General features: G+C 43.6%; 1 protein-coding gene across 2 annotated transcripts in view; it reads right to left on the bottom strand.

Moving 5' to 3' along the window:
* Positions 1-16158: 16158 nt before the first annotated feature.
* The window catches only part of Slc12a8 (solute carrier family 12 member 8), a 118501-nt gene continuing 112627 nt past the window's right edge, over positions 16159-22032 (bottom strand). For both annotated transcript variants that reach the window (XM_076868533.1, XM_076868532.1), the window contains one exon: positions 16159-16332. In XM_076868533.1, the coding sequence (XP_076724648.1) occupies positions 16173-16332 (160 nt within the window). In that variant the 3' untranslated portion in view covers positions 16159-16172. The remainder of the gene's footprint in view (positions 16333-22032) is intronic.

The following is a 22032-nucleotide window of genomic DNA, read 5'->3' as shown; positions in this document are numbered from 1 at the left end:
GCCCCCATGAACATGCACATCTTTGCTATTTTGCTCAGAGCTCCAGGAAGTAGAGGGCTTTGGAATTTTGAGCAAATAACTAAACTAATAAACCCATCTCCCTATTTTTAACCCTTCTGGGAGAAGCCTTATTGTCCCCTTTCTGGAATGTCAGGAATGGTCTCTTGTTTAGGGAGAGTTGGGCTGCTTGCTGGGGCCCAGGCCTAGGGAGCCCTTCCTTGCTGTTTCTCTGCCCACTAGTGCTGGGCTCTGGGTCTGTTGCCCTGCAGGGCCAAGGTGAGAATGTAAACAACACAATCCTCTGGAAACTGCTGGGACCTCCTCCAGGGAGGAAGGGTTGCTCATGGCTTGGCCAGGCTCCCAAGCCTCATGTACAGAAACCCTGAGCTCCAACTCACACAGCTTGGGGTGGGTCCTCAAATGACCTTCCCTTTCTTGTCTGCCCATCAGAGAGGACCATTCCATTCCAAACAACATTCCTCCGATAAAATCGGTTACACACTGTAAACGTCAAGGAGCGGGGAACATTGTCCGGTGCAACAGGATTTTGATAAAGCAGTCTTATTTTGCAAAACCTTTCAGTGTGAAACATCCTCCCTGGAGCAGTCAGGGAAATTCCTGGGATGCCATGACCCTGGGCAAAATGGCCAGGCAGGGAAGGGTCAGAAAGCCAGGTAGAGTTCCCATGGTGGGCAGAAGGACTCGAGTGTGCAGCCATCTTTTCATCTAATCAATCAGTCAACAAATAAATAGTCATTGAGTAAAGGCCAGGCCTTGACTCAGTCACTAGGAATGAGACTGTAAAGGTCCTCTGCTTTTAAAAAAGCAGTGACACCCCTCACACACACACACCCCACAACCCACAACCCCACTGTGCCCCACCCAACCCAGGTTAACACTCAGAGCCTACCCTCCCTCTAACCCAGACCTATCCCCATCCCCCTTGCCACCCCTCTCCATCCCACTTGCTTTATAAGCCTGGAGGTCAGCATCTTCCCCACATCCCTCTGGGCCTCCATTCTAGTGAGTTTTCAGTGTCACATTCTGTTTGCAGGTGCCTCATCTGTGGGTCCCTTTTAATACCTCAGCCTCTGCTTTTCTCCATGTTGCACTCTGTGTCACTGATTGCCTTCTCCTGTCCCCTTTTCCTCTCCATTTACACCTTCCTTCCAACCAACTCATCTCCGGCTTTTTTTCTCCTTACCTTTTCTGGTTCTTCTCCTTAACTGACTGTTGACACAGAACTAAATTCATTTTCCCCACTTTTGTGGAATATACCTTCACAGTCTCTGGTTTTAATTTTTAAAATCGGTTGAAGGTTTGTGCTTTTCTCTATTGTCTGAATTTCTTACTAGAGCATGTGTGACTACTTAAAACTCTGTGTTAGAATCTGATGTCCTTGGAAAATAGTGTGCATGTATGTGTGAGCCATAAACGCGCCCACGTGCAGAGCCCATGAATTTCACTCCCTGGACAAGCCTGTGGCCACATTTCATACTAAACGATGCTCCACATCCCTACCCACAACTGTCCCTGCCGTACTTCTTTCAGTATAGATTTGTATTTTTTGAAAAAATACCTGGTTTTGCATTTTATGTAACAGGATGCTATAATACAGACTCCCTTGTATCTGCCTTTTGTGGTTCAGCCTTCTGACAGTTAGTGAGCTCACTCCCACTGGTGTGTGGAGTTATGCACACCCCATTCTTGCTAGATAGTAGCCATTGTGGGGCCAGACTGCAAATTAGTTTCCTTCTCTGATTAAGGGGCCTGGGGGTAGTTTCCATTCCCAGTGATTCCAAACTATGTAGTTACTCACATTTGTATATATGTCTTTTGATGGTGTGCTTAATGTTATAATCCAGAAAGTTAAAAAAGAAAACTATTTCCATTTGGAAAGATGAAGTTAGCCAAGTGGGACATTCCAAAACAGGTCTTTGTCCTGGCTTCTCTATTCTGCAGGTCTACAACTTTGGGCCAATCAGTTAACCTCAGTGAGCCTCGGTTTTCTCATCTACTAAATATGAACAGTCATGCCTGCCACTGTAGTGATTATTACTCACAGGGAACCTATGACGATCTAACGAGATGATGGATATGAGAAAAACTTGGGGGAAAAAAGTGCTCAAAAAAGATAAAGTATTGTTATTTATCTTAGTTTTTTAAAAAAAAGCAAAATTGTGAAGCTCTTTATGTTTTATAATTTAGGACCTGTGACTTTTCATTAGACAAACATTTTTGCCAACCCTTGACCCAATGTGGACAATAAGAGAGAATCCTAAAATATCCCATCTCCAAAGGTCTACATTTCACATAAGCAAGTGGAAACATGTCGCTGGTAGCATCTTTTACCCCTTCCAAGTGGCCCTTGGCTCATACTGGGGCTCCTGGTTTAGATGAGCAACAGAAAACCCTACTGACTAAGCTGTAAGAGAGCCTAGGGGAGGCCCAGGCCCTGGAGAGGAGGGATGTGTCCACAGAAGGCATACAGAAAGCCAGGACTGGACTCGTCTTCAGATACCAGCCCAGTGCCCCATCTACTACCTTCCACTGTCACCTTCACAAGGAAGGGATCTAACCCGAGAGTGGGACTGGAAATGGAGCTAAGTGTCTGACTACCATCAGAGCAAGGCTAAGACTCTTCCCTCTTTGCAGCATGGAGTCATTTGTTGGCTTAGGGAAGTTCCTGCTGTTCACACACTAGTGAAGACAGGCTGGGTACCCGCCACAAGCTCCCATCCAACCAAAATAGACCTGTACTCTGAGGCCTGTACCCTGAAGAGTTTTGGTTCCCCAGAACTTGCCAGGGTGGTTCCTACAAAGGAAGTCCTTAAGCAACCAGCCCACAAATCCTTCATGAGCTCCTTGGCAATGGCAGTCCTGTGCCCTGTGCTCTGGGATGCAAAGCTGCAGGGTCCCTTTCCCCAGACACACTTTGTTGGTGGGAGGGAAGTGTGGACAGAAGGATATAAAGCCATTCAGGAACGATCTGCAGCAAGAGGGCTCCGAGGATGAGCCACGTGTATTGGAGTGTTTTCACAGAGAGCTCTTGAGAGGACTCCCAAGGAAATGGAGGAATAAGTGAGAACCTTGAAAACCAGATCTAAGACCAATGATTCTCAGCCCTGGCTTAACAGTAGAATTTCTGGAGTCTTTATAAAATGCCAAAGTCTGCAACCTGTCTATTAAGAATCCCTGGCTGTGGAGCCTGAGCATCAATATTCTTTGAAAGTTCCACAGATAGTTCTAATGTGCAGCTATGGTTAAAATTAGCACCTTTACTTAATGCAAAAGGAAATAGAGACACCATGTAACTTTCAGCAATGCAGGGACATGATCAAAGGAGTTCCTCAGGAAACATTTATTGAGCACCTACTCTGTACCAACAGGCACTGTGCCAGGTTGTTATACAAAGATGAGGAAGATATATATATTCTACTCTTGATGAGCCAAAAGATTAGGAGAAAGGATACAGCCATAAATATGTGCAATATATTTTACATATGTATAAACCAAGTGCTTCAAAACAATTCAGACTTGCTGGAAAGCTTTTTTTGGAGTGGTAACTTTAGAAATCTTTCCCAGAGGATGTTTAGGAGTTTCCCAGCAAAGAAGACAGAGAACATTCTAAGTGGAAGAAAGTCTTATAGAAGTGCTGAGACCTACAGGGACACAGTGTGTTCAGCATAACACAGGGAGAGCTGGGAGAGGAGGCTGGAAAGAATGGCAAGGCGAACACAAGAGCCTAATGGGCTGGCACACACCTGGCACACACGTGGCACACACCTGTAATCCCAACGGCTCAGGAGACTGAGGCGGGAGGATCGAGAGTTCAAAGCCAGCCTCAGCAACTTAGTGAGGCCTTAAGCAACTCAGTGAGACCGTATCTCTAAGTAAAATATAAAAAGGACTGGAGGCGTGGCTCAGTGGTTAAATGCCCCTGGGTTCAATCCCCAGTACCAAAAGAAAGAAAGAATATGAGGCAGATGGGCCCAAAAAGAAAAAAAGAGGGAAGTACTGTGGGGGGGGTGGCTTTAGCCCCCCCACACACACACACAGTAAGGAGCTATTTAGATGTGAGATGATGAAGGCCTGGACAATAAACAGCAGTGGGAATGAGGAAGGGAGCAATTCAAGAAATGTTTCCAAACTAGGCAATGGAATTTGGTGGGAGAACTGGCAATGGTGATGGGGAGGGCAGTCACAACCTGAGACAGCAAGATAACAGGAAAGCATGGTATTAGCAAAGATGGGGGTGCTGGGCAGGTTCCTTAAATCCCATGAATTGCCAAGACATCCAGGTGGGGATGTATCCAAGATCTAGCTGGAGGGCAGAAGTTGGATAGTGGGAGGTGAAGAGTGGAAGTCTAAGGAGAGAAAGTGGAATGTTCAGGTACAATCCTCTCCCAGGCACTTGGCAAGGGAAGGAAGACAACTGGCACGGTGTCCACAAGTCCAGACACAGGTGTGTATGTGCCAAGACTGACTTGTGATGTGGGTGGCAACAGAAGGAAGAAGGGGACTCAGGGGTAGCTGAAGAGCTGGGTCCATGAAGAGCAAAGGCATGGCATATGACCAAGCAAAAGCCAGTCTTTAGAAAGGACCAGCATTTCTGAATGATGACGTCTGAGAAAACTCATTCCCAGGACCCTGGATCCTTTTGGAAGAGCATTGATCAAAATCTTCTCAGGAAACTTCTCCTATACATGGTGAGATGTAAATATTTTAGGATTTGTGGGCCATATGCGCTCTGTCACAGCAACTACTGAACTTAGCCATTGTATTTTGAGGACAGCTACAGATAATACATAAATGAAGGGGCGAGTCATGTTCCACTTAAACTGCATTTTCAGAAACAGGCAGTGGTTAAAATAGTTAATTCTATGTTATTTGAATTTCACATCAATTAAAGCAAAAATAGGCTGTGTGCTTGATCTGGCTTATAAGGCTATAGTTGCCAACACCTGCTCTAGAGAGCTGGGAAGGAGGAGAAGCTGGGAACTTAGAGAAGATAAGGTCTGGGCTGGCTTCCATAGGGACCTTGAACAGTGATCTGTTCATAAAAATGATCTGAGTTCAAATCCAGCTCTAGATATATGACCTTGAGGAAACTTGAGTTGGTCCCCCACACCCTCAGGTTCTGACAGATTCAGCCAACTGCAGAACAAAAATATTTTAAAAATATGTACTGAACATGTACAGTTTCCTCCCCCAAACAATATGATGTAACATCTACATTGTATTAGGTATCATAAGCAATCTATAGATGATTTAAATTATACAGGAGGATGTATATTATATATAAATGCTACACCATTTTATATAAGGGATTCGCACAGCCTCAGATTGTGGTATCCTTGGTGTGGGAGGAGAAGTCCTGGAATCAATACCTTGCAGATAATGAGAAATGTCTGTTTTTAACTTTCCTGAGCCTCAGTCTCCTCGCCTATAAAATGTGAGAAATAGGGACTAGAGATTTAGCTTGGTAGTAGAGCACTTGCCTAGCATGTTCAAGGTTCTGAGTTTGACCCCCCCCCACACACACACACATACACACACACACATATACACATTCATGTGTGTGCACACGCACAGAAATAATAATACCTACTTCATTGAGTTGTTAATTTTTAAGGACTGACTGAATTGCAGGATCCTAGCTATAGATAGGAGCCAAGACCAGGGAGCCCAGGCAGGATGTGGAATCGTGGCTGCCCAAGAGGTAGAACTGGAAGGAAAGGAGGAGTTGTAGGATGGGGTAGGAGGTAAGTGGAAGGTCACTACCCATCAATGGTAAAGAGTACCCACCCAGGTCTACAGATAAATAGACCCCACAGGTGCACAGACACAATTGCTGGCACACATGCACACGAAGGTGGTGGGGCCCAACTCCACTGTTCTTAATGGAAGAAGGGTCTGAAGTGCTTTGTGCTTTGTCTCTGGCTCACCGAAGAGGACAATGAGGAAGAGCCTTGTGCAGTGATGTCTGTGGGTTCCCAGCATGGACCAGCAGGCCTCACCAGCAGGTAGCCCACAGGCTCTGGACTGGAACTGCTGCTTCTCATCACAGCCCAGAGCAGATGGAGACAGGCAGTCTCAGACTCAGGGCAGCCCAATGCCTTTCTACCTGTGTTTCTCATACTTCAGAGAATCACCTGGGGAAAGGGGGTATGTAAAAATGTATATCCTTATGTCCCAGCCCAGAAAAATCTGATTCAGAAGGTCTTGGAAGGACATCAGAATCTGCATTTTAGCAAATATCCCAGGTGATTTTTTTTTTTCCCATCAGTAAGCTGAGGACCACACTTTAAGAAATAAGGCTTTAGCCAGTTGTGGTACAGCATACTTGTAATCCCAGTGACTTGGGAGGCTGAGGTATGAGGATAACACGTTCAAAGCCAGCCTCAGCAAATTAATGAGGCCCTGTCTCAAAATACAAAATGCAAAGGTCTGGGGATGTAGCTGAGTACTAAAGCACCACTGAGTTCAATCCCCAGTCTCCCCCCAAAAAGAAAAGAAACAAGGCTTTAATCCACCTCTGAATACAGCTATATATGATAGAGCAATAGCAAGAGACCCCCAAATTCCTTCCTGAAATGGCAGCCACAGAGCAGGGTCTGTCCCTAGCACTTCTGTTTCCTCCTCATTGCTTGTAAGGAAAAGACAACCTGAGTTGAGCATCTTAGTGTAACTTAAAGAGACATGCTATTTTCTAAAGTATTGGGTTTACCCAGAAAAGTAAAACATCAATCCTAAGAAAAGTTGGTCCAGTGTTCTCCAATCCATCAGAAAATTTTATGTATAAGTACTCAGAATATTATGGTGGCACCACCTAAGTGCAGCCAATTCTAAGCACAGTTTCCTCTCTTCCTAGCCATCCCAGAGGTCTGTGCCCAATTCCTCCTTGTTCATCTTAGAACACTCTGCTTCCAGCACCTACAAACTGAGCCTCAGGCTACAAAGCAAGCAATTTATGTCATCTAGTGTCACAGTTTCTGAATCATGTGAAACAATTTTGCACACATAGACATTCAATCAATATTTACTGAGTGAATGACCAAATCCATGACAGGTTAGATGGGTTGACAGGGCATTTCAAGAGTACTTAAAAATATATATCGAGATAATGTCTTACAGGAAACACACCCCTATTACTGAAGACCTCTTTTTTTTTCAAGAGAGAGAATTTTTAATATTTATTTTTTAGTTTTCGGCAGACACAACATCTTTGTTTGTATGTGGTGCTGAGGATCGAACCTGGGCTGCACGCATGCCAGGCGAGCGCGCTACTGCTTGAGCCACATCCCCAGCCCATACTGAAGACCTTTTGATTGGGCAAAAAAGGCCTACATGGACCATGAATCAATCACATCATATGAACCAAAATTACAAAGTCACTCACTACACAGACACAACTTACTAAAAAGCTTATCTAAATAAATGTTGTTCCTTCAAAATTAGTACCTAAGGAGACCTCACACAATTTCCCAATGACACTGCCAATTCTTGGAAGGGTGTTGTGTTGGGATCCCAGCCCTGGAATTTGCCTTAGGCATCAGTGTCCTTTATGGTTGCTAATTTTCCATCAAAAGATGATAATTTTGCCTGATTGATCTCCTTGCTCCCAGATTTGGTTTCAAGTGCTTTCTGGTGCTTCCAGAAGTCAAATGAACTCTCAAGGGATAAAAAGTTGCCATTCATTAGGATATAGAGAGGCTCTGAAGAGAGTTCTGAAAATGGAATTCCAAGCAACACTGTTGGTCTAGCATGTGATTTACCACAGTCAGAGCTATCATGGCACAATCCACTCGGGGCAGATCAGGAGACTCTCATTTGCCTTCAACAAGGAACCTAATTCATCTGTTCTTGTCCCATAGCACAATGGCAGGATGGGCCGGATGCCCACCAAACCAGTTCTTCCTCTTCCTGAGTGTCCAGCTGGCCTATCTTTCCCATCCTGTCTTTCAGTCAGAATATGTGTCTAGCTCTAATCAACTGAATACAGGAGGAGGTGACATGAGCTCTTTCAGTCCTGGTCCTAGGACCTCCCTGGGACCTTCTAGGTGTTCTGATCTCTTCTCACCTGCCAGCCAGATGCTGAGAATTCCAGAGGATGGCTCTGAAGGCAGAGAAGGTGCTCTAGTTACTATACTGAAGGAGCCTAGGTCCCTGAAAGGCAGTGTAGAGCAGAGATCTTCACTCCCTTCTGACCTGTATCAAATTGTAATATGGGCTAGACATAAATTTAGAGTGTCAAGCCGTTGAGCTTTGGGGATTCTTGTTATAGCAGCAAGCCCACCTTGGCTGACATAGACCCACATGGTTAGACAGAGTTGCCCCTGTGAGAAACAGTTCAATTAGAAATTGACCCTGCCCCTGGAGCATCTGCCCTTATGACTTTCAGTTTGGGGCTTATATTTGAAACCAGTGTTGTTTTCTCCATCATCAGCTTCTTAATACATATGGTATATGTCACATCTCACGGATCAGCATTCACCAAGCCCTCCTGCCAGTTGCTGGGGGATGACTGCTAATCCTTTGAAATGCCACCTGCTCTCAGGGTTTCCCAAAGTGAATCTGATATATACCACATGGCCCACATTTTGAGTCAGGCTCCACATTTGGTGAGTCCAGGTTTTGAAATATGCTGCTTTCTTTAACAAAAAACAAGCAGAAAAGTACACACACACACACACACACCACATTTTAGCAAAATAAAACAGAAAGGTTAGCTATTATTTTAGATGCCATTTGTAGAACCACTCTGCCTCTTTTAGAAGGTGGCTGTGGTCCCCATTCATTGAGGTGAATGAATGGGAGTGGGGACCCACCATCCTCCACTCAGCCCAGGGCATTAGAGCTAGGGAACAGGGAGAGGATGCCAGCCTTGATGCTGTGGGATGGGCTGCATTCCCAGGAACACAGTCAGCTGGGGACCCCTGATGCTTGTGGGTCTTTCTTGCCATCTGCTCTTTTACCTGAATAGGACCTTCTCCCTAAAAAGAGTATCTCATCACGGGCCGGGGGCTTAAGCCTCAAAAAGATAAACTGGCATCTATTTCTGCTTATGAGCCTTCCTGAAGGAGTCCAGGTACACCTCCAAGATGCAGGGTGCTGAGCAATGCTTAGCGAGTAGATATCTGCAATTCCCCTGCCCATAGAGCAGCACAATCAGTGTAGAAAAGCTGCGGCACAAGCAACCGTCCAGCTGGTCCTCACCTCCTGGGTATCCCCAAGGAAGGAAGGCACAATAAGGACAGGGTGAGGGGACAAGGCACAGGAGTGTGTTGTTGGCTCTAGAGTAGGCCTTGGTTCAAAAGAACTGGAGAGTGGGGTTGATGTTTTGGTGTTTAGGAAACATTCCCCAGGCTCTGGGAGGGCAGGGCAGGGCAGGGAGAAGGCTGAGCCAAACAGTGCTATAGGGAAGTAAGTGGCCAGATGAATTTTATAGGCCAAGGGCCTGCCTTGCGGGGAGGGCAGGGGCAAGCTGGCTCTGATTTGGACATGCCGCAGATCTCCTGCTGTTGGCTAGTGAAGGTGTCCTGCTATGTCTGTGGCTCACAAGATGTATCATGGCCTCCTGGAGCAGCAGGACTCTGCTCTGCTCTGAAATGTGCCAAGAAGCGCAGCAGATCTCCTATTCTGTTTTTGTGATTTCCTCTTTCTGTGTTGCCCACAGAGGCATGGAATAAACAGGGGTGGCTCTTAAAACACTGCCCGCTGCCCCTTCTTTATTTTTTTTTTTAAAGTAGTCTTATTTTACTTAGTACTCACAGCTCCATGCTCTGGCAGGTAGGGATTATAATTCTCATTTTACAGAGAGGAAAATCAAGGCTCAGAAAGGTTAAGAAAACTGCCCAACTGGGCGTGGTAGAGCACGCCTGTAATCCCAGCGGCTCAGGAGGTGCAAGCAGGAGGATGGCAAGTTCAAAGCCAGCCTCAGTAATTTAGCAAGACACTAAGAAACTCAGTGAGACCCTGACTCTAAATAAAATACAAAAAAGGGCTGAGGATGTGGCTCAGTGGTTGAGCACCCCTTAGTTTTTCAATCCCCAGTACAAAAATAAAAGAAAGAAAGAAACCTGCCCCAGGTCACAGAGCTAGTAAGTGGAAGAGCTATTTTCTTCCCAGAATGCCATGAATTTGCAACATTAACCTTCTTCTCAAGTAAGCCCACTTAAAAGCAAGAGGTAGGGAAAAGGGTTGATAGGCTGAGGGCAAGCCTGCGCTCTCTGGTATGGCTCCTTCTGCCTCCTTTGTCTTTGTTGGATTAATTCCCTTGGTTCCACATCTTCTAACCAAGCTGGTTCTGAACCCACTTCTTCCAGGAAGACTTCCTCACCTGACTCCTGGGCACCTGTGAGTTCATCTTGCAGAGTGTGGCTTGGCTGTGTGCTGAATGCTCTGATCTTATGCTCCCACCATTTCTTATGTGCAGCTCCACAGTCTCCCGCCAGCTCAGCCCCCAAGGCCGGTGTGGCAGGCAGAACAGTCCTCCCTCAAAGGTGGCTGGGTCTTCATCTCCAGAACCTACAAATATGCAACTGATATGGCAAAGGGACTGTTCAGACGTGATTAAGGATTTTGAGATGGGGAGATCGCGTTGAATTACCATTTGGGCCCAATCTAACCACAAGGGCCCCTAAAAGCAGCAGCAGAAGACAGGTGAGTCGGAGGAGGAGCTATGATGGAGGAGCAGAGGTGGTACTGAATGTGATTGCTGGCTTTGAAGATGGACAGGCCATGACCAACAAATACAGGTGGGCTCTAGAAGCTGGAAAAATCAAGGAGATGAATCCTCTCCTAGAGCCTCCAAAGGTACACAGCCCTGTGGATGCCTTGATTTTGACTCAGTAAGAAACATTTTGGACTTTTGGCCTCGGAACTATGAGAGTATATATTGTATTGTTTTAAGGCACTGGATTTCTGATAATTTGTTACAGCAGTAATAGAAAAGTAACATTTTAGGACTGTGTGTACTATTCCTGTCCTTCCTAGCTTCATATCCCTGCCCACAATCCACTGCCACAAGCTACTGGTACCGTTGGTGCTCGGCAGACAGTGGGGTTCTGAGAACTTCAAATGACTGGCCCCTGACCCTCCAGAGGTTTGGACTGCCCCTTAGCAGATTAGTCCTCCCTCTCCCACTACTGTCTTGTCTCAACAGTAGAAAGTTCCCTGCTGGCCCACTTTCCACCCTCCCCAGTGTAGCAAGGAGGAGCAGAAACAGCCATGCATGTATCTGGAAAAGTACACCGGAAGCTGAACTTTTCTGGAGCCTAGATCATGAAGATTTTTTTTTTTTAATGGAGGAAGCCAATCTGGCCAGAATTTAAGCCAAATTTATAGGTGGACAGGGACCTGAGTTGAAAGGTAATGCATGTGTGTCACCACATGATCTCTGTCCATCTGTTACTAGGTGACAAGGCAGGCTGGTCATTCTCTCTTGGTTCCAGCTCCTTATCTAAGGGATTTGGGGGAAGTGGATTCTTAGATTCAAGAGGAAGAATGTTAGACACTAGAATCTTATTTCAACCTGCTGACCCCAATTGCCTTCTATACTAAAGCTCTTAATAAGTTTTCCTGTTATTAATACATAAACTGGAACCTTCTTTCCCATCCTTAAATACACTCCCTCAATCAGAAACCTGGACAGAAGTAAGAATAACGAAATCCTGAACCTTAAACTCCACACTGACTTAATAACAGTTTGTGCAGGATGCACCAAATTGTATAGGTTAGAGAACTTGTTAGCATGACTTCCAGAGACATTTGAGAAAATGACCCCTGTTCTGATTCCCAGTTTTGAGTGCAAGGTGGGGATTTGGGCTTTGCTCACCCTGAAAGACTGAGGGTGGGGGTTAGGGAGTACATTTATACCTAAGTGGCCTGTGATCACATTTTTTACATAATAAAACTCTGAGATTGATGAGAATATACCTGGTTCAGGTGAGGTGGTTTCAGGTACCTATTCATGAAGTTATGTATACAGTTGTTCCAGACATGAAAAGATTGATCGGTGAACTGACAGATGGATGGATGAATTAATAGGTCAATGTGTGAGTGGAGGGGGAGTAAATGGGTGGATCAATGGGTGAGCGAGCAGGTAGGTAGATGGATCACTAATGGATCACTCAATAGATGACTTGGCTGGAAGGGAGACATTGATGGTCCCAGAAGAAGATCTGATACAATCCTCTCTTATTCAAATATTATTTCCCACAATAGTAGACTTCTTGGTGAAACTCTATTTTTAGTACTGGGGATTGAACCCAGAAGAAATTTGCCACTGAGCAAATTTCACTTATTTTTTATTTGGAGACAGGGTCTTTCTACGTTGCCCAAGCTGGTTCTTAAACTTGCCATCTTCCTGCCTCAGCCACTCAGGTTCACCCAGCTTCTTGGTGAAACTTTGAGGCCAGGAGTCTGCCCCTCTGCCTCTTAGAAAACAATGCTGGTCTCACTGGCCTATAGACTGTGTTGACATTTTCTTTTTAGGCATCCTTTAGATGTATAAACCCTGTCTGCATGACCCAGTGACATGAATGCTTTGTTTTTCTGATGACCTGAACTTACTTTTGACCTTTGTGAATACCAAGTCCTGTCTGCCCCACTTGTCTCTGGGGCTGAAGCTACTTGTTCCATCTCAGCTGCCACCATGACAACTCATTCTGAGTGACTTCTAGCCAGTTTCTGCTTGCTGCAGAATGGCTAGGCACTCTCATGCGTACCAATCCCAAGTGCAATCCCAATGCCCTCAGGGATAACCTTTGATTATGGAAAACAGGATCAGTAAATTGTGACCCCTTCCTAACTCTGGAAGAGGTCTTGAGACAGGTGTTCCTATAGTCTCTCAGAAGGGTCTTCAAGAGTAAGCACATGATCCTACATTGCATCATTCCCTACCTTGAATCTCTTTTTAGTCACTCTTGCTTCTCTAGATGCACTCTGCAACAAAGTGGTAGCTCATAAACATCTGTCTTCTGAGGCACTCAGGCCAAGATCAGATTAATATCACAATCCAGTTTCGATTAAGAACAAGATGCTTGGACCTCTTTAGAGGTTTAGCCTATTGATCATCTGCCCTATACACAACTAGGCTGTGAGCTATTCATTTTGGTATCCTCAACACTATCAGGTTTGAATTTTTTACCACATCCCCATTCTTCTCTTATTGTTTTTCATAAAATTAACCATGTTGGACAGGTGTTCTTCATGGATACTTGAATCTTCTGCTGTGTGTTCAGCTTTAATAGCACCTTTTTCAAACTGGTGTTCAAACTCAGTAGCATCTTTTTCAGAAGGGTGACTTTTTAAGTTGGTGATGTAGCATTCAAAAAGGCAAAGAGAAGATTCAGTAATGTCTTCTGTGGTACACTGAAAATAGTCCCCAAAGATACTCAATGTAGAGTTCTCTGGACTCTGTGAATGTTTTCTCATTTGGCAAAGATGTGATTAACTTAAAAGTCTGGAGATGAGGACTGGCCTGGATTCTTTGATAGTTCTTAATACAATCACACACATCCTTATAGACAGAGGCAAGGCAGACTTCACAAACAGAGAAGTCAATGCAACCATGGAGCAGAGAGACATTTGAAGATGTTAGCAGTGAAGATTGGAGTGATGTGGCCACAAATTCAGAAATGCTGGCATCAACCACCAGAAGCTGGAAGGGCCAAAGAACAAATCCCCCCAGACCCCCTAGAGGCAGCTCAGCCTTGCTCAATATGTGACTTCAGCTCAGTGAGACTGATTTCAGGGAAAGAGGACCAGGAGATAAATTCTGACCCCTTCCTATCTGGAAGCAGGTCTCAGGACAGGTTTTCCTACAATCTCTTCTGAGTCCTTAAGAATAAGCATTCAGATACATTCCCCAGCAAAATGGTAGCTTATAAAAGTCCTTGCTGGGGAACCCAGGCCAAGACCTGATTCACATTACCATTTACACAGCTCTGTCCTCTAGAGCTGTAAGAGAACACATTTCTGTTGCTTGTAGGCTACCTCATCTGTGTAATCAAAGTCTGCTTTCTTTAAATTGTTTCTAATTGTGATCAGGAATCTGACATTTTACCAAAGATATATTTTGTGAACAGAAATATAAACAAAAGCCTATCTTTCAGAGAGAAGGTTAAGATCTAGCTGGCCCCTCACGATGATCCTTCTAACCCTCACCCACTCTAAGCCCTTCCATCCAACACATCAGTGTGTTTCTTTTCCTTTTTTCCCCTTCATAGGTTTTTATTGGTGCATTATAATTATACGTAACGTGAGATTCATTGTTATATATTCATACATGCATAGGACATAACAATATAATTTGGTCAATGTCATTCTCCAGCATTTCTCCTTTTCCTCTTCTTCTCCCCCTCGACCCCCCATCCCTTTCTTCTACTCTACTGATCTCACCTCTATTTTCATGAGATTTCTGCCCTACACACACACACACACACACACACACACACACACACACCTCTTTTTCTTCTCTAGCTTCCACATATAAGAAATCCACAATCCTTGACATTCTTAGTTTGACTTATTTTGCTTCACATAATGGTCTCTAATTCCACCCATTTTCCTGCAAATGACATAATTTTATTTTTCTTTATGGGTGAATAAAATTATTGTGTATGTATACCACATTTTCTTTATCCATTCATCCACTGATGGACACCTAGGCTGGTTCCGTAACTTGGCTATTGTCAACTGTGCTGCTATAAACATGGGTATGCATGTATCACTACAGTATACTGATTTTAATTCTTTAGGATGAATACCAAGGAATGATATAGCTGGGTAATATGGTTGGTCTATTCCTAATCTTTTGAGAAACCTCATAATGAATGTCAGTGTTTTCCAAAATGTGGTCCAAAGACTGCCCACATTGAATCACCTGTAGCACTTTGTTAAAGATGTAAAGCCCATGAAACCACCCCAAATGATAAAAGGCCTAAGGTGAGATACAGGCATCTGTTGCCTAAACAAGCAAGCCAGATAATGCTTAGCACACCAATTTTTGAGAAGCTCCAATATCAAAGAATCAGAAGTGAGCCAACAGTTCTTCCCTCCGTGGCTCAGTGTTGAAACTGCTGATCCTGGGCCAGGTCCTGAACTTTTCAGGGGAAGCCACTGCTGGGCTCCCAAAGCTAGATGCTTGTGATGAATGCCAGGCTGAGCTTTTAAAGCATCCATGAGTCCTGTCCCCTCTGCCATTCATTCCACAAAGACAATTGCATAGGCACTCAGGGAGTCAGGGACTATAAATATTTTTGAGTACAGGAGTTGACATTAGGCAACTCATAGAAGTTTAATTTTTAACTAAAAAGACCTTCATCAAACAATAATGGCTTATAAATACTCTGGGATTCTCTTTTGGGAACATATCCTACAGATTGCTTTATGATGGTATATATGTAGAGGATTATTCACTGCAGAACTCACTGTAACAGCAAAAGATCAGGCAGAGTGAAAATGCCCATCACTGTGGAGTTGGTGAAATAAATTATGGAGACATCCACACAATGAAAAATAATGAGGAAACTGTAAGTATTGATATGGAAATGTCTCCAAGTTAGATTGTTAAGGGAAAAAAAAGCAAGGTGCAGAACATGTGTATAATAAGATACCTTGTGTACAGAAAGGGAATGATAAAAATCTACATTCCTATTTGCTTGAATATTTATAAAGAATTGCTAGAAATGTGTATGAGAACTGCAGTTACCTCAGTGCCAGGGGATGGGAACTGAGCAGACAGGAAACAATGATGGGAGGAGACCTTTCGCTCTCTATATGATTATACTTTGGGATTCAGAACCATGCGAGTGTATTAAGTATTCAAAAAATTAATACAATAAATTAAAAATATGCATTTATTGTGGCCCTTGGAACAAGCAATCTGGTTTTGTTCTCCACACTTGATCATCTTGCTATCACCTGAAAGTCCTGGTGTCCCCAGTAGAGCTCTCCAGGTTGGGTGCCACACAGTGGAGGGCACTGCTATTCCTACTGTTCCTATGGGTTAGGCTGGTGCTCCAGACCAGAATGCAATCCAAAGTAGCAGCAGGAGGTCAGGCAGGCCTTGGGTCTCCTATCAGGGAGAAGCAGCTCCACGAATTTCTCTTTGGGTCCACTGAGCCCAGCGAAGCTCTAGGAGAGGAAGGGTCCCAGCGCAGCTCCTAGTACAGAGGCATCAGCTGTTCCTGACTCATGAGGGAGGAGTGGTGGTAGCGATCTCGAGTGGCAAAGTCTGTGTTCTCCTGGGTGAGCTGAGTCATCTCCATGTCAACCCTAGCCAGGGATGGTGCCAAAATGATCTGCTCCTGGGACCGCAAGCTCCTTCAGTGAGAGACACAGAGGACAGTAAGGAGGATGGAGAAGCAGAGAGGGAGTAGCAGAGACAACTCTACTCTGGACAGATGTATTTGTAAACTGAAGCAGGAGGATTGCAAGTTCAAACCAGCCTCCAGCTGGGCACAGTGGTACACACCTGTAATCCCAGCAGCTTGGGAGACTGAGACAGGAGAATCACGAGTTCAAAGGCAGCCTCAGCAATGGTGAGGCACTAAGCAACTCAGTGAGACCCTGTCTCTAAATAAACACACACACACACACACACACACACACACACACACAGAATAGGGCTGATGATGTGGCTCAGTGGCCAAGTGCCTTTGAGTTCAGTCCCCAGTATATCCTCCCCCCCACACACAATATATGTATATATATTTAAAAAGAAAATGGCCTCAGCAACTTAGAGAGGTTCTGAGCAACTCAGAAAGACCCTGTCTCTAAATCAAATATAAAAAAGGGCTGGCTCACAATAGGCACTGGGGCAGGTAGCAGGGGAAGTTCACTGATTGGACCAGAGAGAGAAGTGGGAAGGGAGGGAGGATGGGAACAGGAAAGACAGTAGAATAAATCAGATATAACTTTCCCATGTTCATATATGAATTCACGACCAGTGTAACTCCACATGGCATACAACCACAGAAATGGGAAGTTATACTCCCTGTACGTATGTTATGTCAAAATACATTCTACTGTCACGCATAACTAAAAAGAACAAACATAAAATTAAAAAAGGTCAACTCAAAGTGGATCGAAGACTTAGAAATTAAAACAGAGACCCTACATCTAATAGAAGAAAAAGTAGGCACTAATCTTCATCATGTCAAATTAGACCCCAACTTCCTTAATAAGATTCCTGTAGTGCAAGAATTAAAATCAAGAATCAACAAATGGGATGAACTCAAACTAAAAAGTTTCTTCTCAGCAAAAGAAACCATCTGTGAGGTGAATAGAGAGCCTACATCTTGGGAGCAAATTTTTATCCCTCATACATCAGATAGAGCACAAATCTCTAGGGTATATAAAGAACTCAAAAAGCTAAACACCAAAAAAACAAACAAACAAACAAACAAACAAAAAAACCAAATAACCCAATCAATAAATGAGCCAAGGACCTGAACAGACATTTCTCAGAAGAGGATATACAATCAATCAACAAATATATGAAAAAATGTTCATCATCACTAGCAATTAGAGAAATGCAAATCAAAACTAAGATATCATCTCACTCCAGTCAGAATGCAGCTATTATACATACAAACAACAGTAAGTGTTGGTGAGGATATGTGGAAAAAGGTATACTCATACACTGCTGGTGGGACTGCAAATTGGTGCAGCAGCCAATATGGAAAGCAGTATGGAGATTCCTTGGAAAACCTGAAATGGAACCACCATTTGACCCAGTTATCCCTCTCCTTGGTCTACACCCAAAGAACTTAAAAACAGCATAGTACAGGGACACAGCCACAATTCACAATAGCTAAACTGTGCAACCAACCTAGATGCCCTTCAGTGGATGAATGGATTAAAAAATGTGGCATATATACACCATGGAATATGACTCAGCAATAGAAGAGAATAAAATCATGGCATTTGCAGGTAAATGGATGGAATTAGAGAAGATAATGCTAAGTGAAGTTAGCCAATCCCCCCCAAAAAATGCCGAATGTTTTCTCTGATATAAGGAGGCTGATTCATAGTGGGGTAGAGAGGGGGAGCATGGGAGGAATAGATGAACTCTAGATAGGGCAGAGGGGTGGGAGGAAAAGGGAGGGGGCAAGGGATTAGAAATGATGGTGGAATGTGATGGACATCATTATCAAAAGTATATGCATGAAGACATGAATTGATGTGAATATTCTTTGTATACAACCAAAAAAAAAATAATAAGTGGATGATGAGTTGGAGCCCAGAAAGGTCATGTGTAAGACAGTGGCTAATACAAAGAGACTTCCTGGTACTTAAATAGAACTGGGAATTGGGGGCAGACTGTATGCTTGCATTTCTCTCACTAGCTATCTTTGTGTACAGTGGGTTAGATTCAGCAAAATAATTCAAGCTGTTATGTTAAAATCATCATGTAATTTGGATTTTGTTGATATTGAAGTTTTGTCCATATTTAACTTTTATAAGCTTGGTTTTTCTACCTAACTATAATCTGCACATATTAAATAAATTGAGTCAGTAATGGGAAAAAAAGTAAAATAAAATTTGAAAAGTGGGGGACTGGGGATGTAACTTAATGGTTAAGTACCTCCTGGGTTCAATCCTTGGTACGATAGATAGATAGATAGATAGATAGATAGATAGATAGATAGATAGATAGATAGATAAAATCGGTTGTGCTAATGTTTAGCATGTATTTAAATGTGCTCTTTTTGTTTGTTATTGTAGTGCTGGGGATTAAACCCAGGGCCTTGTGCAGGCTAGCCAAGTGCTCCCTCTGAGCTACACCCCAGCCCAAAGTATTGACAGCTATACGTACAACAGTTTGTGAACTCAAAGTATGAGAAATAGTCTACCCAAGGAGAGAGAGAGGAAGATTGATTTACCCTTCTTAAGTAGAAAAGCATAAAACCTGAAGGGAGACAACCCATAAAGAGAGTTTTCCCCTTACAAATAGTGTTGTATTGGGCCTCTATAGCTTTTCTTTGCTCTTTTTTTTTTAATCAAATGAAATAATGGAATGGAGAATTGAGAAGAGTGTGAAGAAATACCTTCTCTTTGATTTACTGGATGGAAAGTTGAATGAGGAATGATTTCCAGAGAGCTAAGTTTTACATAGCTAATAGCTAAGAGGTAAACTGCAGAAGCTTTTGACACCAAGTGCCCTCCAAACAAAGACAAGTCCAATATAGATTCCATTGTCACTACAGTCTCTGCATACAGTTACAGTTGGAATAAACCGGTAAAGAAAAAGTTAGAGATACCCAGGGAAAGTGCTAGAATCAGAAGGAAATTAAGCAAAGCCCAGACTGGCAGCCAGCATAGCTGCAGAAGGCAGATCTGGTCTCAATTCCCTCCCTAATCAGCTCAGTGGTCACAGGAAGCCTCTTTATGTCCACATACCTCCATTTTCTTATCTTTCCAGAAAGGTTGATATTGAAGTTTTGTCCATATTTAATTTTTATAAGCTTGGTTTTTCTACCTAAAATCTGCAGTTCCTACAGATCTTAAGTCTTCACTGAGAGCCAGCTGCTTTACTATTAGTAAGGTTCAATTGTTTAAATCAGGAATATATTTGAAAGTTGTAAAAAGATAGAAATCTAGTGTCATCAATCTATGGAACTTAAGCAATAACTTCTACTGACTCTGTAAAATGCCCAATTATAAGAAGATCAGATCACATGACTATGGCAATATTTGTAGAGAACATATTTGAATAACATAGATTGAGAGCTCCTGAAAGCTGGATTAACATCTACAAAGGTTGAATCTTCAAAAAAGTAACATCAGTGGGCCTGGGGTTGTGGCTCAGTGGTAGAGCGCTCACCCAGCTCATGTGAGGTGCTGGGTTCGATCCTCAGCACCACATAAAAATAAATAAAATAAAAGGTGCTGTGTCTACCTACAATTTAAAAATATTTTTTAACAAAGTAAGATTAGGAAGTGACAAAATGCCACACCAGTCATTCATCACAAGTGGTTTTGCTCATGCACTTTTTTTTTTTTTTTTGGCTAACACTCTTTTAATCTTTTCTTTCTTTTTCTTTTTTTAATAGGTGAAGCCATTGTACTCTTTTGAGTCCACGGAAATAATATACAATACTTTGCTCTTTAGAATGGCTTAAGTATCCCCTTCTGGACAGTTGCTAAGGCTTTAGGAAAGAAAGCTTTCTGGAGGCCAGGCTAACTTCACCTAGTAATGGGAGCTGCAGGTGTAACAGAGACATTACACCCAAATCCTTCTACTCAAACATTATTTTTCTTCTTTGACTTTGAAGGACATTTGGGGATAGAGTGGGGAGGCCTCAAAACCACAAAACAGAAAACTCAGCTACCAATTTCTATTTTAAATGAGTCACCATTTCTTGGTCTTTTCCCCTCCTGAATAACCACAATATATGGCCCAGCATCCTCCATGAGCCCAGCAGCTCTGACGCTGACTTAGCTGAGGCTCACCACCCACTTCACTAGCCCTGGCACCAAGACGGCTATGAATCCTGAGAACTGTCCTTTTCTAGATCAATCTCTTTCTAATACATCATTCTTCCTACACAGGGCTACAGTGACCTTCAAGGTAAAAATCCCAAGAATTTGGGGTATCACCAACAAGTGGTGACCTCCCACGACCATCCTTAGGCTTTAAAACTGGAAATGACCTAAAATATTCTTGTAAATCAGACCACATCAAAATGTCATCACCCACACACCAACCACAGCTCAAGAATGTGTAGGCCACTTCCACACAGAATCCATTTCCACCTCTACTCTACTGGTCCTCAGGACCAGGTTGCAGAGATCAGTATGGGGATGCATGAGCTGAGTCACCCAGCCTTGTGCCTCAGACTGGATGAGAGGAAGACAGGCTGCCCACCCTTCCTGGAGCCCCACCCAGGACACAGACACCCATGCAGATGACGGGGCGTCTCCTCAACACACTCCACCCTCTGTTCCTCCCTCAATGTGTGACCCCCCTCCCTGTTGGTTTCTAAAGTGCTGCTCCTTTTTCTTCATCCAAGCTCCAGCATCAAGGTTTCATTTCCTCTGCCAACGTGAACAGATCGGTAGTGCTGGCCAAGAGCTGTCCTTGGAGGGATTCTGGGAAATGAGGAATGATGGTCTAATGGGTATGGGTGTCAGTTTATGAAGATAAAAAAATTCTGGAGTTGGGTTGTGATGGTGGTTACAAAACAACGTGAGTGAACTTAACACCACTGAATGGTACATTTAAAAATGGTAAAGAAGGTAAAGTCTTTCTTGTGTGTATTTTACCACAATAAAAAAAACAGGAAGCTGGGAAATTCTAAAGTTACACATCATTGGGCATGGAAGGTGGGAATCCTGGCAAATGCAAACCATATATCAAGAGCTTTCAAAAACAAACTAACTAACCCACGCCAGGTGTGGTGGCACAAACCTGTAATCCCAGCAGCTCAGAAGACTGAGGCAGGAAGATTGTGAGTTCAAAGCCAGCCTCAGTAATTTAGCAAGGCCTTAAGTAACTTAGTGAGACTCTGACTCAAAATAAAACATAAAAAGGGCTGTGGATGTGGCTCAGTGGTTAAGCACTCTAGGCTCAATCCCTGGTACCAAAAACCAAACCAAACCAAACCAACAAACCAAAAAACCACAAAATGAAACCTAGTAAACACTTGGTTGGGTGGGTTCTGCCTAGATTTTCCCAGTCTGCAGCTTTGGCCCCTCACTGATATTGAAAGAGGATGGAACAGTGGGATGATTCCCCAGAATCCTGAGGTTTTAAAAGGTGAGAAAGTGTCTGCACTATAGAGTGGAGGGGAAGGAGAAAGATTAGGGCCAAGGGACAGTGCACTCTCAACCTTGTGCATGTTAGACAACATTCTGACTCTGGTCTACACTGATCAGGGCCATGTGGAACCTTACCTTCTCTCTGAAGCCTTCTCATGTGTCTCAGGAAAGTTGATCCCCTTCCCTGGGTATCTCTATCTGAATGTGGAGCAATTCCCCAGGATCCCTACTTTATTTCTGAGGTTGTTTTCTACACTG

This window comes from Callospermophilus lateralis, chromosome 10, assembly GCF_048772815.1.
Source record: "Callospermophilus lateralis isolate mCalLat2 chromosome 10, mCalLat2.hap1, whole genome shotgun sequence".
Taxonomy (NCBI): Eukaryota; Metazoa; Chordata; class Mammalia; order Rodentia; family Sciuridae; genus Callospermophilus; species Callospermophilus lateralis.
Note: the sequence above shows the minus strand (reverse complement) of the source record. Positions and strands in the feature narration are given on the sequence as shown.